General features: G+C 38.0%; 1 protein-coding gene across 1 annotated transcript in view; it reads left to right on the top strand.

Annotated features, from left to right (window-relative positions):
• Positions 1-18118, top strand: part of LOC150079403 (polycystin-1-like protein 1) — a 445550-nt gene that overhangs the window by 288759 nt on the left and 138673 nt on the right. The window contains exons 27-28 of the mRNA XM_090383053.1: positions 898-1004; positions 12720-12893. Of these exons, the coding sequence (XP_090239179.1) occupies positions 898-1004; positions 12720-12893 (281 nt within the window). The remainder of the gene's footprint in view (positions 1-897; positions 1005-12719; positions 12894-18118) is intronic.

Below are 18118 nucleotides of genomic sequence, written 5' to 3' on the forward strand. Positions count from 1 at the left end.
CGCTCGGTTTGGCAACAGCGCATGACGAAGTCGACAGTCACACAGGTGGTATCTTTGGTAGCCGTATTCAGTTAGTCTCTGCATTTTATTATGGAGCGTTACACGACTGAGCAACGAGTCGAAATTGTAAAAAATTATTATCAAAACCAATGTTCTATTCGTCAAACGTTTCGTGCACTCCGTGCAGTTTATGGTGTCGACGAACGTCCTTCAGAATCCACAATTCACCGTTTAATAAACAAATTCGAAGCAACTGGGTCTGTGGCAAATCTGAAAGTGCCTGTACGTCAGCGAAACGCAAGATCCGTTGAAAATATTGCTGCAGTCCGGGAAAGTGTGCGTGAGAATCCGCAACAGTCCATTCCGGGTCGGGCTCAAGAACTTGGCCTGTCTTCGACGACAACTTGGCGAATCCTGCATAAGGACTTAGGGCTTCACCCTTATAAAGTGCAATTAACCCAACAACTATGCTAACAAACCATGGAGTTGCCACCTTAAAGGCCAACATTAGGCGCGTTATTGCTGAAATTGAGCCACTTTTATGCGATAACGTCATCACCAATTGGGTATCCAGGATTAACCAAACCAAACAAAGCCGTGGCGGACATTTATCTGATATAATTTTTAAAACATAATGTTAACACATATACTTCATAATAAAAATAAAAATAAAAATAGATCACTATCACTCTCACAATTTGTTTTATTGCGTTACAAAAATCGAGCGTTACTATTGGAAAGCCCTGTAGATAATATCTTAACCTAATATTTACAGAGCTAACTACTTACTAGTCTGTATTTTATTTTATATGTATATTATCTGGATATATTTTATATATATGAGTATGTGTGTGTAAAATCACTCAGTAGCATATAATTATTTTCATATTTTTATAGAAAAAAGCTATTATTTTGAATGTGAGCATTGGTTATCTGTAGAAGAGGATGATGGACAAATAGAAAGAGAGATTGTTCTTACTGATGCAAATAAAAGCTTTAAAAAGGTATGCATCTTCTTTTTTCATTTAGTGCAATGCATTTCTGTATACACTGAGTGGCCAGATTAGTAGATACACCTGAAATTTGTAGAATAGCTCGTGTGTAAATCTGCCTTAAGCCAGCGGGTGATTAATTGCTGGAACAAACTACCATTGTGTAAGTTGGTAGCTTAAATAAATTCAAAGAAGAACTGGACAAACTTTTGGAGCAAATGGATGGGTGAAATGGGAAGGTTTTTGTGTGTGTGTGTGTTGTTATTTTATTGTTATTTGGTTTTTTTTAGGAGCATTAGCAACTAAGGCCATATTGCTCCGGGGATATGTGGTGGTCATTCCCTGACCTTTCCGCATCCACTGTATTTGGTGGTCACGGGCTCGAACCCCAGTCTAATCAAGAAGTGTGTGCTACGCACTGCTGCTCCTGCCCACCTGGCTACGGAGGCGCCTTGTGTGTGTGTGTGTGTGTGTGTGTGTGTGTGTGTGTGTGTGTGTGTGTGTGTGTGGCGTGCCTGCACGCACAACTAAGTAAGACAACAATACAACCTAAATGACTGAGTGCAGTATAATAGTTGATATTAGGTGTATTGGTTAAAGTGTCACAGACACTGTCATCCTGTTGGGGCATTCACAACTATTCTTGAATCTAGATTCAAGAATGGCCTAACAACTAGAAAACATCCACTCACTCACAGCCCTGAGTCCAGAGAAGTTTACTGATGTGAGAGAGAGACCAACAGAGGGTCAAAAGAATAATACAGTGTAACAGATGGGTCACAATTCATCTAATGAAAGTGCAGAACAATAGTAATATGCAAAGGGGCATTTCAGAATTCACAGTGTATTGGGCCCTGTTATGAACAGGTTACAGCAGTGGGTAGTTTATGTGGTCAATGCTTATCAGCTGAAAACTAGCGGCTGTGGGTGCAATGGGCACAAGTACACTGACATTGGACATTTGAGCAGTAGAAAAGGTTGTTTTGTCATATTAATTTCATTTCCATTTATTCCATGCTAACTGCAGGACCAGGGTATGAGAACTGCAGGACCAGGGTATGAGAACTGCAGGACCAGGGTATGAGAACTGCAGGACCAGGGTATGAGAACTGCAGCATAAATGGGCCCATTGTGCCTGGTGTCAATAGTGAATCCTGATGTTAGAAGTGTGGTGGGGTGGAGAGAGTTTTGCACACATTAGGTCCCTCTAGTACTGGTGAATTAGCATCTATATAGCCTTTTAAAATTTCTGACGATAAATTCTTTCATGCTCATAGTCTAACAAGGTATGGATCTTTTGGGAATAGTTCCAGGAACATGGGAAGTGGTTTTTTCATGCTTCATTAGTCCATTCATTTTACTTGATCGGGCATTTGTGGGGTGAGGTGGAATGAGCTGGTTGCAGTAAAGATCCACTGCCGTTCAATCTGAAGCAACCAAAGGATGCAGTCGAGTGTGGGACAACATCCCTATGTTTCTGCACCTTTGGGAGTCTGTGTGCTCCAACAACTTGAGATTATTCTGAGAGCTAAAGAAAATGCTACTGTCTATTATTATGTCATATGCTTAATAAACTGACCGTCTGTGTATGTATTTTTATTATTATAATAAAATTTTGAATTTCAGTGACCCTATGCCTTCTTACCAGGCTTACCATGTTCCACCAACCCTGCATACTACATAAAGATGTTTGATACATAAGGACCTTTCATATTTTTCTCTTAGCAAAATAGATTCAAACTTTATTCAGAGTCACACACACACAAGAGGCGCCTCCGTAGCCAGGTGGAAAGGCGCAGCAGTGGGAGCACACGCTTCTTGATTAGACCAGGGTTCGAGCCCGTCACCACCAAATATGGAGGATGCAGAAAGGTCAGGAAATGATATCCGCATATCCCGGAGCAATATGGGCTTAGTTGCTAATGCTCGTAAAACCCAAATAACAAAAACACACACAAGCTGGTGGCTGCAAAGCATAACCATTAACCAACAATATGTTGCCTAAACATAATGTAAGTTAAATTAATATGTTAGCAGAGTGGGTAAGCTATGCAAATACAACAAAAATGGGTTACAAATATATATATAGAAAATCATTGAACCCTTCTCCAACACTTTTATTAAGAATAATGGTGTTGCAGAAGGAACATCTACCTGATAATTTAGAATACACTAAACAAAAGGATAAAATAGATAATTTACAAGCCATTTATGAATAAATTTAAACTGACACCTGTCAATAAGGTCAAACCCAAATAATGTGAACTATTATAATGATACTGAAAATGAGCTGCAACAACTTGCCCAATATATGAAACAAAACTAAATTAAAAGAAATCAATAAGTGTTTGAAGACTATTGCCATTTTATTGATCTTAACTCTCATATTAAATCATACGCTATAAGTGGCTGTATAGTCTTAGTTACACTCATTATTTATATTTTTAATTTTGCTAGAGATTTTATAGGTTGCTACTTATTGTATGTATAACCATTTTTCATTTGAATCTTGCCACCATTGTTATAGTATAGAGTGAGTGATAGGGGAATTCAAATTTTTAATTCCTGTAAATAGGTAGATCTAAAGTTTGAATCAATTAGGTTGGGTTGACATTAGTGGGGTAATTTTGTTATATATTATAATTAACTTATAACTCAAAATCACTTTTGGGATATATCTTTGTGGTTAACTAAGGATAACTAATTTAAAATTGTGATCATTACCATATAGCTTAACGTATATTCCGAACTTATTAGCAGAAGATATAACATAAAACTAGATCATCATCATCAGCCATTTTCAATCCACTGCAGGATGAAGGCCTCTCCAGCAACTTTCCAGTTCCTTCTGTTTTGAGCACTGGCCATCCACTTACTACCCACAAACTCGTGAATTTCATCTATCCATCTCCGCCTTTGTCTTCCAGGTTTTCTTCTAGCTCCTCTTGGTACCATTCTGTTATTTTCTTAGTCCATCTGTCATCATGTCTTCGAGCTATGTGTCCTGCCCAAGACCATTTTAGTTCTTTAGTTTTGATAAGAATGTCCTTTACTTGAGTTTGCTGCCTAATCCATGTGTTTCTCTTCTTATCTAACAGTCTGATTCCCAATATAATTCGTTCTGTTCTTCGCTGTGTAGTTCTCAGCTTCTCTTCCATTCTTTTGGTGAGTGCCCAAGTTTTGCTTCCATAAGTCATGGTAGGGAGTATACATTGGTTCATTATTTTACATTTCAGACAAACTGGGATATTGCTCTTCAGTATGTGACTATATTTCCTAAATGCTATCCATCCAAAATTTATTCTTCTCTTGACTTCCAGCCATTTATCATTATTACAGCTAATAACTTGTCCCAGATAAGTATATGACTCCACCTTTTCAATTACTGCTCCTTCAATCATTATTTCCCTTTCTGTGGCATACTTGTTCATCATTACTTTTATTTTAGCCCTATTCATCTTTAGTCCAAAATCCTTACTAACTGTGCATAACTGATTAAGATTTTCCTCTAATTCTTTGGGATCGTGGCTTATGACCACAATGTCATCTGCAAATCGTAAATTGTTTAGGTACTCTCCGTTCACATTGACTCCTTTCCGCAACCAGTCTAATCTTCTGAAAGCTTCCTCAAGGGCAGCAGTAAACAGCTATGGAGCTATTGTGTCTCCTTGTCGAACTCCTTTCTCGATTTTAAATTTCCTACTGTCTTTGTCTAGTCTAATAAAGGAGGTAGCATTCTCATATATTTTCTTCAAAATCATAATATGTGGCGTATCTATGCCTAGTCTTTTCGATGCCCGAAACATTGCCTTGTGCTGTATGGAGTCAAATGCCTTTTCATAATCCACAAATGTCAGGCATAATGGTGTTTTATATTCATTTGCTTTCTCCATTAGCTGTAATATTATGTGAAGGTGATCCATAGTTGAGAATCCTGTCCTGAAACCAGCTTGCTCTTTCGGTTGATTCTCATCAAGTATTCTTTCTAATCTGTTAGTAATGACCCTTGTAACAACTTGTAGATGTGGGATAGCAAGCTAATTGGTCTATAATTTCCAATTTCTGATTTACCTCCTTTTTTATGCAGCAAAACTATGATTGTATTATTCCACTGCTTAGGTGTCACACCTTTTCTAATGCACTTTGTGAAGAGCCTTGCCGTTTTTTGTGTCATGTCTCTTCCTCCCAAATTTAACAACTCTACAGTAACTTCATCTTCCCCCAGGGCTTTCTGATTCTTTGTTTTCTTCAATGCATGTTCTACCTCATCAGGAAGAATATCGGGTATGTCGTATGTGTTGCTAATTTGCAATCCATCTTCCCCACTGCTGGCATCATTCCCTCGCTCCCTGTATAATTCTCTATAGTAGTCTTCTGCTATTTGAATTATGCCTTCTCTGCTGTTTATAAGTACACCATCACTATTCTTCAGTTTCAGTATCATTTGTCTTTCGGTATTACTGCTCATGGCTGCTGATTTAAATCCTTTGTTTTCCCTTAATGCTTGTTCTACTTTTCTTGTGTGAAATCTTCTTATGTTCTCTCTGAGTCTCTTTCTAATGGCTTTGCATAACTCAGTATATTCAATTTTCTCCTTGTCAGTGTTTATCTTGCTCTTCATTTTTCTCCTTTGGTTCATCATAACAAGTGTTTCTTGACTAATTTTTTCTTCTTTGGATTGCTTTTTCCCTATAGGTTTCTTGGGCTTTATCACTTTCAGAAAGTTGTAATATTCCTTGTCGATATCTTGGTTCTGAGCAGTCTGCAGAAGCTTAAACTTGTTTTTAAGTTCCAGTACATACTGCATTTTCTCCTCTTCTGTTATCTCAAAGACCTTTGTATTATTTACTCGAGTCAGTTTTTTTCTTTCCTTTCCTACATCAAGTGTACATCGTACCATTCTGTGATCACTTCCAACATTTACCTTATTCAGGACGGTAACATCATTCACAATATATCTTCTGTTAGTGATGATGAAGTCGATTTCATTAGTAGTTAATCCATTTGGACTCTTCCATGTCCACTTTCACTTCACCCTTTTCTTGAAAAAAGTGTTCATTACTGACAGTCCTTGAGATTCTGCAAATTCCACAAGTCTTTCACCTCTTTCATTTCTTTCACCAATTCCAAAATTTCCTATAGTTCCCCTTTCTGCGCTGTTTTGTCTTTTTCCGAACTTAGCATTGAAGTCCCCCATAATAATAGTGTAGTGGGTTTTCTGCTCATCTAGAAGACTCTCAATTTCGGTGTACATTTCTTCAACCTCTTCATCATCATGGCTCGATGTTGGTGCATAAATCATTATAACCTTTAGCTTGTACCTCCTAGAAATCTTGAGTGTTAGTTATGACACCCTTGGTGATGTACTTTTGAATTCCAAAATGTTGTTTTTTAAATCTTTATGGACCAGAAACCCAACTCCACCTTCACTCCTTTCACTGTTTCCATTGGTGTACAACAGATTTCCACTTGATAAACTTATAAGTGATTTATTTCTTCTTCTTGTTTCAGCCAAACCGATGATATTCCAATTCACATTTTCTAATTCCTTTTCCAACTCTAATATCCTGTCTTTACCGATGAGTGATCTTACATTGTAACAGGCCAAGATCAGTTTCCGTGCATGGCAGCCTGGTCGTACCCAGAGATTGTTAGCTTCCACTCTGATCCTCTCGCTGCTGTAAGAGGGGGAGTGAAAGCCGCTGGGACTGAGGGCCATTTGTTTTGTCGTGCTGTCATATGCTGGAGGATTTGGTCTTTTCCTCTTCACGCTGACCAGGCGTCTTGAAGAGAACCACTCTACACGTTCGTTGCCACCTAAGTGACGTAACAGGGCTTACCATCGAGAAGATGTGCATGAGTGGATTTTAGGGAGACAGGCCAACCCGACCTCTCCTAAATCTTCTGTAATAGAAAGATATTGGATCCATCAGTGTTTTAGACTGAGTGTCTGATAACACACAGGATACCTGTTCACCCTCAAAGCCCCAAAACTAGATAGCATAATACATATCACTGTATTTATGAATCTATTAGATTAGTGTAGTATTGACAGTTAATTAAATTTATTAATCTTATTAATTTTCTTGTTAATTAATTGTATTCAAATGGAAATCATGCTCCAGACTAGAGCAGCAAAGCAATGGACACAAAGTAGCAAGAGTACGGTGAATTGGGGAAGAACTGAAGGGAGCAGTTCTCAAATGCATCACAGCCTAAGAAAATGTGAACTTGTGAAATGTTTGCAGACTTTCTGGAACAGGACATGATCTAGCCAAGGAGGATGTCTTTGTGTGTGCTAGGTGCAGAGTGTGTCAAGAAATTTGGCACCAATTCAGGATTCTGATGAGCATCTATGATAGTCTGAAGAGTCAATATATGCCCTCAAAGGAATTAAAATGCGGGACCCATCTAGTTCTCAATGCGTATAGAAAGAGCTCACCCTTGTGCATCGGGTAACAGAGCGGCAAACTTTCTTCAGGGCAGAATGCACTAGTCCAAGAGGAGCTAGTTATTGTCAGGGACTCTGTTGTGAGGGAGACGGGAAATATAATGGTTTTTTTTAGGAGCATTAGCAACTAAGGCCATATTGCTCTGATGGTAATTCCTTTACCTTTCCATATCCTCCTTATTTGGTGGTCACTGGCTCGAACCCCGGTCTAATCAAGAAGTGTGTGCTACGCACTGCTGCTCTTGCCCACCTGGCTATGGAGGTGCCGAGAAATATATTGTGCAAAAAAAGGATAGGTGAAATAGGATCAGGGTATGTCTGCCATGGGGCAAAAGTTGATGTTGTAGAGCAGATATCATCTTTAAAGAGACAAAAAGCGATATTGTTGTACACATTGGGACTAATAACATTAAGTGTAGAAGATCTAGATTTATTTGATAAGTACAGGTCAGTGTTAAAAAAAATCACGAGTTAGGATTAAATTTGAAAGTGTCTGCAATTCTGAACAGACACAATAGGAGGGAATATATGATGAGAGCTATGTCAATCAGTTAGGCCTGGGGTGGATGGAATCCACCCCATGCCAAATTAGCATTAGCATTAGTAGAGGCATTTGATGCAAGAAAGCAAGATTATGCAGCATCAGCCAAAAATAAAAAAATAAAAATAAAATAAAATAAATAAATAAATTAATTAAAAAAATAAATAAATAAGATAACCACTTCCACTTCACCCCTCTGTTCGTTCAAAATACCTGTCCAGCTGAGCCTTAAACTTATGTAGGCTATCAACTTCCACGAAAAGGGAATGGAAGTCTGTTCCACCAACCAACCACCCACTGGCTAAAGGCAAATTTCCGCACGTCTATCCTACATCTGTCTTTCCTCAATTTGAATTTATGCCCTCTCAGGTGATTATTCTGAGCAAGAGGGAGAATCCCATCAGCATTGAGCATGCTCAAATCATTCAAGGCTTTATACACCTCTATCAGATCACCTCATTGATGCCTAGTCTCCAGACACCGTAATTTGCAAAACTTAAGCCTTTCTTCGTAAGGGCACCCCTTTGTTCCATTCACTACTCTTGTTGCACTTCTCTGTACTCGTTCCAGCAGCTCTACATCCTTCTTGAAATGAGTCCTCTAGGCCTGTATACAATACTCTAGGTGTGGTCTCACCATTGCCTTATACAAGGGAATAATCGCCTTCTTATCCCTGCTAGAAAAATTCCTATATATCATTGACAATACACCATGAGCTACTCTTGCAGCCCGTCTGCACTGCTCAGAGAACTACATATCTGCCTGCACAACCACCCCCAGGTCCTTTTCATTCTCTACCACTGTCAGTGTAGTACCACAGAGTTGATACGTTGCTCTGGGGTTGCTGTTTCCCATATGTAGTACTTTACATTTGTCAATGTTAAACTTCATTTGCCACCTCTCAGCCCATCTGCTCAACCTTTCCAGATCCTATTGCAGCAGCATAGTGTCAGTAGTGTCCTTGACAACCCTGCCAACCTTCGTATCGTCTGCAAACTTGGACATTAAGCTTGATATACCATCATCAATATCATTTATAGATACAGAAAACAATGGACCCAATACTGAACCCTGAGGGACTCCACTAATAACATTAGTCCACGATGAGCAGTGTCCATTGATTACCTCCAATGCCACACTGCTCCAATTTGTGCAGCAGTCTTCCATGTGCAACAGTATCAAACGCGGTGCCTCTGTAGCCAGGTGGGAAGGAGCAACAGTGCGTAGCACACGCTTCTTGATTAGACCGGGGTTCGAGCCTGTCACCACCAAATACGGAAGATACGGAAAGGTCAGGGAATGACCACCGCATATCCCGGAGCAATATGGCCTTAGTTGCTAATGCTCCTAAAACACCAAATAACAACAACAACAGTATCAAAAGCCTTTCTAAGATCCAAATATATAATTTCAAAGTTATTCCCTGCATCCAGTTCTTTTGCGACTGCATCATAGTATCCAATCAAATTAGTCAGGCAAGACTTTCCCTTAACAAAACCATGCTGTGTCCGAGCTATAACTGAAGTCTTGTCTAGATGATCCTGCGGTGCTTCTTTAACCAGTGCCTCCATCAATTTTCCTGGAACAGAAGTTAAACTCACAGGTCTATAATTACTTGTGTCAGCCTTTGATCCTCCTTTGTGAATTGGGGTCACATTTGCACATCTCCAGTCAATGGGTACCTCCCCTGAGTCCAAGGAAGCTCTTATAATTATGGCTAAGGGTTTGCTGACTTCCTTTGCTGCCTCCTTTAATATAACTGGATAGATCCCATCCACCCCAGGTGCTTTTCTTGTGTTTATCTTCAACAATTTCTCCTCCACTTTATTCTCAGAGATTACAAGATTCCCTAGCTTAATACCAGAGTTGAATACACCTCTGGCATTCCCCTCGCTGAATAACTCCTCATGTGTGAATGTCGATGCAAAATATTCATTTAGTTTGTTGGCTAACTGAGCAGGATCATCAACAGTTGACCCATCGATATCCAGTGGACCAATCTGATTCATCCTCTTCCTTCTAGAGTTTCCATAAGTAAAGAACTCTTTGCTGTTTTTCTTTGCATCCCTTGCCAAAGATATCTCGTAATCTGCCTTCGCCTGCCTAACCTCCTTTGTAACTTGGTTACAGATCAACTTGTATCTATCATAGGCTTCTGTGTCACGTGTTAATTTGTATGTATCCCATGCATTTTTCTTCTCTGCCATATGTCTCATTAGTTCATCTGACATCCATTTAGGCCTAAACCTTGAACAGTATTTCTTAGTTGGTATGTAAAGCCTAGTAGCTTCCAAGATAAGTTCTTTGAATGCAAATTGATTGATCGCAGGCCAAGAATGCAAAATATTCATTTAGTTTGTTAGCTACCGGAGCAGGATTATCAACAGTTGAACCATTGATATCAGGTGGACCAATTTGATTCATTCCCTTCCTTCTAGCGTTTACATAAGTAAAGAACTCTTTGCTGTTTTTCTGTGCATCCTTTGCCAAAGATTTCTCGTAATCTGCCTTCACCTTCCTAACCTCCTTTGTAACTTGGTTATATCTATCATAGCTTATATCTATCTTATATCTATCATAGGCTTATATACCAGCTTATATCTATCATAGGCGTCTGTGTCACATGTTAATTTATATGTATCCCATGCAGTTTTCTTCTCTGTCACATGTTTAATTAGTTTATCTGACATCCATTTAGGCCTAAATCTTGAACAATATTTCTTTGTTGATATGAAAAACCTGGTAAGTGGAGGACAGATGTTTACTAACCTCTAACAGGGAGCTAAATGATTTTGTAATTACTAAGAGTGTAAGAGAAATGTTTTAAGTTCAACATAACAAAGGCACCTGAGGTGGATAGGTCCATCCAGTTATATTAAAGTAGGTGGCAAAGGAAGTAAGCAAATCCTTAGCCATTATTATGAGAGCATGGTTGGACTCAGGGGTGTGCAAATGGTTGGACTCGAGGTGTGCAAATATATCCCCAATCCATAAAGGGGGATCGAAGGGTGACATGAGTAATTACAGACCTCTTAGTTTAACTTCTGTTCTGGGGAAAATAATGGATTCACTAATTAAAGAAGCACTGCAGGATCATCTAGACAAGACTGCAGTTATAGTTCAGACACAGCATGGGTTTGTTAAATGGTAAGTTTTGTCTGACCAGTTTGATTGGATACTATGATGTGGTCACAAAGGAACTGGATGCAAAAAATAATTTTGATATCATATACTTGGATTGCAGGAAAGCTTTTGATACTATTGCATATGGGAGACTACTGTACAAATTTGAGCGTATGGCATTAAGGGCAAGTTGCTACAATGGATAAAAGAATGGTTGAGTGGGAGAAGACAGAGAGTGGTAAGCAGCGGACACTGCTCTTCATGGACTAATGTTATTAGTGGAGTGCCCAGGGTTTATTGCTGTGGCCATTGTTGTTTTGTATATTTATCAGTGATATTGATGAATGTATAATGGGCTTAATGTCCAAGTTTGCAGAAGATACAAAGGTTGGCAGGGTTGTTAATGACAGCAATAACAGTGTGCTTCTGCAAGAATATCTCGAAAAGTTGGGCAGATGGGCTGAGATGGGCAACTGAAGTTTAATATTGACAAATGCAAAGTACTGCATATGGGTAGCAGTAACCCCAGTGAAACATACCAACTGTATGGTACTACACTTAGGGTGGAAGAAAAATGAAAAAAGACCTTGGGGTGTAATTGTGCAGTCAGATGTCAATTTTTTTGAGCTGAGCACTGCATACAGACTGCAAGAACAGGTAATGGGGTCTTGTCAATAATAAACAGGAATTCTGTTAGTAGGGAAAAGGAGGTGATTATTCCTTTGTATCAGACAAACGATCGGGCTACACCTTGAGTACTGTGTACAGGTCTAGAGGCCTCATTTTAGGAAAGATGTAGAGTTGCTAGAATGAGTACAGAGAAGGGAAACGCAATTGATGAGGGGATCGAAGGGGTGCTCTTACCAAGAAAGCCTTAAGTTCTGCAAATTGCAGCATCTGGAGACTAGGCACCTGCGAGGTGTCCTGATTGAGGTGTATAAGGCCTTGAATAGTTGGATCAGGCGTAATGCTGATGGGATTCTTCCTCTTTCTCAGATTACAAACCTGAGGAAGCATGAATTCAAATTGAGGAAAGACAGTTACAGAGCCAACATCGAGTCCCATATTATTGGAAAGCCACAAGTCAACGCCATCATGGAATTACTGCATTTCAAATATTAAACAAATATATTAATTAAAATTGCAACTGACAAATAATTTATCAGTACACTGATGCAATAGATTTGCATAACAGTGGTCCTTATGTGGTGAGATATTAACCCATAGTGGCATAGAGGCTTTGGAATGTAAAGCTAAACTACTAATGAATAATAAAAAGTGAGAATATAAAATAAAATAGACTATAGGTGGTATAAAAACAGTGCTCAACACAACTCATTACTACTACCTTTTGCATAAATTAAAATCAAAAGCAATTGAAAAGAATTGAAGTAATTTAAATTTCTTTATTCTTTCAGTTACTTTTAATTTGTATTATAAAAATTTATATAAAATTACTGTATTTCCGTTCTAAATATTAAATAAATTCTAAAATGAAATGAACGAGTACTATTTATATGACAAACTATTCACTCTTTATATGGTTCAATAACTAAAACTCATATTTTCATCACATAGATTAAAATGACTGTTACATTTTTTTTTTTTTTAGATTTTTAATCAGAATCTCACATACTATCTTCATGATGTTAATATTTGGCCATCGGTATGCTTCCAGTATCAGAATTCACTCTTCACCAATGTCCAAAGACTCAGCTGTTTTCTCTCTATTATTCTGAGTTCGGCTGCCCTAACTGCCATTTTCTACAAATATCGGCTTGCTGAGGTAAATTTTTTATATCATAATTCATACCAACAACTTTTAAGAATACTTGTTTCTGTATATAAAATTCATTTACTTTCAATCAAAACATGATTATCATGTTTCAAACTTTACCAGTTTTAATGTTGCTCCTTTTTAAATACATTTTAAAAATGTGTAAATCCACAGTTCTCTGAATGAACTAATCGTTCATTTTTAGTTATCTCATTCATTAGTACAACTTGGTTAGTTCATTTTAAAATAGGGGAGAAAAATTATATTAGCTTTCTTAATTTTTATGTAATCCCAAACGTAAAACTTTGTTGAAACCAACAGTTAGTATTGATAACTTGAATGCAAGGAAGCAAAGGTTATACATCCTTCAAAAAAGTACTTGCTTCATTTGCCCATTCCTTCTAATAATTTGTCTTTTTTATCTTAAAAAAGCATAAAAAAAGCATCTTTTTTATTTCTATTCATACTACTCACTTACATAACACTAGGTAAAAGTTTATATGCCTTTATGTTATGTGCATCATCTAAAAAAGAGTAAAGATGTTTTAAAAATTTAATTTACTTAACTCTTTTAAAACTTTATATACTTAATAGTCATTACACGGATGCCTAGTTTTAATAGTCATCACACGGATGCCTTTCAGAGAACACAACTTACAGAACTCCAATCTTGTTAATAATATCCTTTTATGCTCCTAACTAATCTTGTTGTTCTTTTCTTTACCTTTGCCAACAGATCTATGTCTTTCTGAAAATCAGGTTTCGAAACCTGTATTCAACATATTTTGAAACCTGAATTCTCTTGTTAACAGGAGAGACTGCTTCTACATTGAAGGGATACACTTAAATAGAAAGGGTACAAGAATATTTGCTGATGCTATTGAGTCAGTGTTAGGTGGGTCAGAAAACTGCTAGCTTGGGGGGGGATTCACAGACTAAAAGGTTAAAAGTAGCCTCAGGCAGAGGTGAAGGTGATTCTTGCACAACTTCTATTAGAATAAGTAGCGACCTGGAGAGAGGGGTGCTGGGGGTTTCAGGGACTGATGGCAGTCATCGTGAAACAGGTGGGTATATGGGATGTGTTAGGGTAACTAATAATAAGGATAGGTACATGTATACCAATGCTAGAACTATAGTAAATAAATTTGATGAGTTGGTCAAGACATCAAAGGCGGATATTGTTGGGATAGCAGAGACATGGTGTCACACAGATATAAGGAATGCAGAACTGGAATTTGGGGAGTACGATGTGTACAGAAAGGATAGACAGGATAGGAAGGGAGGAGGTGTTATGCTGTTAATTAAGAAAAATATAAAATCAAAAGAAGTGCATCCAATTCATATAGATGAACAGTGCACTGCTGAGTCAGTTTGGTGTGACATAAGCACTGCGAAAGCAAAAATAAGAGTAGGAGTGTGTTATAGGCCTAAAGACTCAAATGAGTACAATGAACAGTTGTACAGAGAAATAGAGTGGGCTAGTAAATCAGAATGACTTATAATGGGGGATTTTAACTTCCCAGATATTGACTGGAACTTGTGGGTTGGTCACTCACACACTAGTAAGACTTTTGTGGATTTATTGGATGATTGTTTTCTGCAGCAGCATGTTCGAGAGGCATGTTCGAGAAATATTGTTCAAGGTTTAGGCCTAAATGGTTATCAAATGAACTAATGAGACTCGTGACAGAGAAGAAAAATGCATGGGATGCATATAAATTATCAAGCGACTCAGAAGCCAATGGCAGATATAAGCTAGTCTGTAATCAGGTCACAAAGGAGGTTAGGCAGGCGAAGGAAGATTACGAGAAATCTTTGGCAAAAGATGACAAGAAAAACAGCAAGGATTTCTTTACTTATATAAACTCTAAAAGGAAGGGGATGAATCTGATTGGTCCACTTGATATCGATGGTTCGACTGTTGATGATCCTGCTCAGATAGCAAACAAACTGAATGAGTATTTTGCATCTTCAATCACACATGAGGAGTTATTAAGGTTTGAAAATGGCAGAAGGTTATCAGATTGTAGCAGGGTGCTTCATGATTTTGTAATAACTGAGAGCAAAGTGGAGGAGAAATTGTTGAAGTTAAACATAAGAAAGACACCTGGGTTGGATGGGATCTATCCAGTTATATTAAAGGAGGCGGCAAAGGAAGTAAGCAAATCCTTAGCCATAATTATGAGAGCATCCTTGGACTCAGGGGAGGTTCCCACGGACTGGAGATGTGCAAATGTATTCCCAATTCACAAAGGAGGATCGAAGGGTGACACGAGTAATTACAGACCAGTTAGTTTAACTTCTGTTCCGGGTAAATTAATGGAGTCACTGGTTAAAGATGCATTGCAGGATCATCTAGATAAGACTGCAGCAATAATTCAGACACAGCATGGGTTTGTTAAGGGAAAGTCTTGTCTGACAAATTTGATAGGATATTATGATGTGGTTACAACGGAACTGGATGCAAAAAATAATTTTGATATCATATATTTGGATTTCAGGAAAGCTTTTGACACTGTTAGGCATGGAAGACTATTACAAATTGGAGCAGAATGGTATTAAGGGTAAGTTGCTACAATGGATAAAAGGATGGTTGAGTGGGAGAAGACAGAGGGTGGTAATCAATGGGTGCTGCTCTTTGTGGAGTCCCACAGGGTTCGGTGTTGGGCCCATTGTTTTGTATATTTATCAATGATATTGATGAAGGTATATCAGGCTTAGTGTCGAAGTTTGCAGATGATACAAAGGTTGGCAGGGTTGTTAATGACAGTAATGGCAGTGTGCTACTGTTACAGGATCTAGATAATTTGGGCAGATGGACTAAGAAGTGGCAGCTGAAGTTTAACCTTGACAAATGCAAAGTACTGCATATGGGTAGAAGTAATCCCAGAGAAATGTACCAACTGTGTGGTACTACACTTAAGGTGGTAGAAAATGAAAAAGACCTGGGAGTAATTGTGCAGTCAGATATGAAGTTTTCTGAATAATGGAGACAGGCTGCCAGGGCAGGTCATGGGGTTTTGTCAATGATATATAGGAATTTGGCTAGCAGGGAAAAGGAGGTGATTGTCCCTCTGTATAAGGCAATGGTCAGGCCATGCCTTGAGTACTGTGTACAGGTCTGGAGGCCTCATTTTAGGAAGGATGTAGATTTGCTTGAGCGTGTACAGAGAAGGGCAACAAGATTTGTGAGGGGAATGAAGGGATCCTCTTACCAAGAGAGGCTTAAGTTCTACTAATTGCAGTGGCTGGAGACTACGCACCTGCACAGTGATCTGATTGAGGTGTATAAGGCTGTTGTTGTTTGGTTTTTAGGAGCATTAGCAACTAAGGCCATATTGCTCCAGGATATGCGGTGGTCATTCCTTGACCTTTCCGCATCCTCCGTATTTGGTGGTGACGGGCTCGAACCCCGGTCTAATCAAGAAGCGTGTGCTACGCACTGCTGCTCCTTCCCACCTGGCTATGGAGGCGCCTGTGTATAAGGCCTTGAATGGGTTGAGCATGCTGAATTCTGATGGAATCCTTCCACTTGTTCACATTACGAACCTAAGGGAGCATAAATTCAAATTAAGAAAAGACAGATGTAGAATAGATGTGTGGAAATTTGCCTTTAGCCAACTGGTGGTTAATTGCTGGAACAAACTTCTATCTGTCATTGTGGAAATTGATAGGTTAAATAAATTTAAGGAGGAACTGGACATGCATTTGGAGGGAAGGTGTGAATTTTTTTTTTTTTTTTTTTTGGCTGATGCTGCATAAGCTCATACACTTGCTCTCTTGCATCACATGCCACTAGTACTACTAACATTCCAGATGTGGCCAAACCCTTGTTTCATAAACTGGATAATTATCTCTTTATGCTGCTGGCAAAGTTCCTGCATATTATTGACAGAACCCCATGAGCTCTCCTTGGAGCATGGTCACACTGTTCAGAGAACTTTACTGTACTGTTCAATTACTCTTTCCCTCCCTTCCAATTTTTTTTCTTGTTAAACTACCAAGAGTTTGGTGATACTCAAATAGTATGTTCCAGGTTTACTTCTAGCTAATGTTAAACCTCAATTTCTATTTTTCAGCCCCTTTTAGTTTATCTATTTTTTTTTTTTTGAAGTAAGATTCCCTGATTATTGTCATTACCACCATGTCAACCTTTGTATTGTCACCAAACTTAAGATTTGACATACCAACTAGTATCAGTAATAAATATTAAAAACAAATCTGTCATGTCCAATAAAGTCCCAAATTCAGCCATGACATGACAGTACTAACTGTAGTGCTATAGATGGATGGATATGGGAACTTAAGAAGAATCTGTATTTAGGATTTGTTGATCTTTAAAAAGATCAATAAATCCTAATTCATATTGAAGTATCTGGAAAGCTTCTTCATCAAATTTTAGGATAATATGGCAAAAAATCTTTTAAGACAAATTTGCAGTGAGGATTGAACGAAGCATTGGAAAATAGTGTAGGGTTAAACTTAGGGTTTCCACATCTCTCCAAACAAAAGTTTGGAGAGATGTGGAACCCATTAAACTGCCTTTAATGAGGATGGAAGATTAATAATATTATTAATCTTTATATATTAAATAATATTATTATAACATTAATAACATGGAAATAAATACAGTAGATGATTAACTGAGGAGGTTGAGAAATTAATTTCCCCAGATAATCCATAAAATAAGCAAAAAATGGAGATTATGAACAATTTGCATTTAATATAAAAATAACAAATTGTATACATATATATGTTCTATTATTTACTGAAAAAAGGAAAGTAAAGAAGTTTTTTCTTTGCATCACTGACCTTCCATGAATGACAGAATGTAAATTACACAATTTCATCTTGTTGACAAGAACAGTGTCTTCTTTTTGTTCAGCCTACTCAAGAAGAGCCTCCATATGAGACAGAGCAGTATTATGTGAGATTTTATTTGTTGGCAATAGATTTTCTTCAGCATCATCCAAGTATTCGTCCTTGTTTGCCTCTTCTTCATTCATAATACTACATATTATTTCATCATCACATAACATTTCATGGCAGATTAAACTTTTATCTGCATTAAACCCCTCAACTGCTTTTCATCAAAAATTTCAAAGCCTTTAATCTGTTTTAAATCATATAATATGGCATTATTAGTATCGTCGGTAAGAACTCCTTTGTCTTTTGTAGGTATCTGTAATATTTTCCAAAAAGATTTTTGTGACGTTGCAATTTTGATTGATGTC

The sequence above is a fragment of the Mastigoproctus giganteus genome, chromosome 10 (genome assembly GCF_048544385.1).
Source record: "Mastigoproctus giganteus isolate SK-2022 chromosome 10, ASM4854438v1, whole genome shotgun sequence".
Classification (NCBI taxonomy): domain Eukaryota; kingdom Metazoa; phylum Arthropoda; class Arachnida; order Uropygi; family Thelyphonidae; genus Mastigoproctus; species Mastigoproctus giganteus.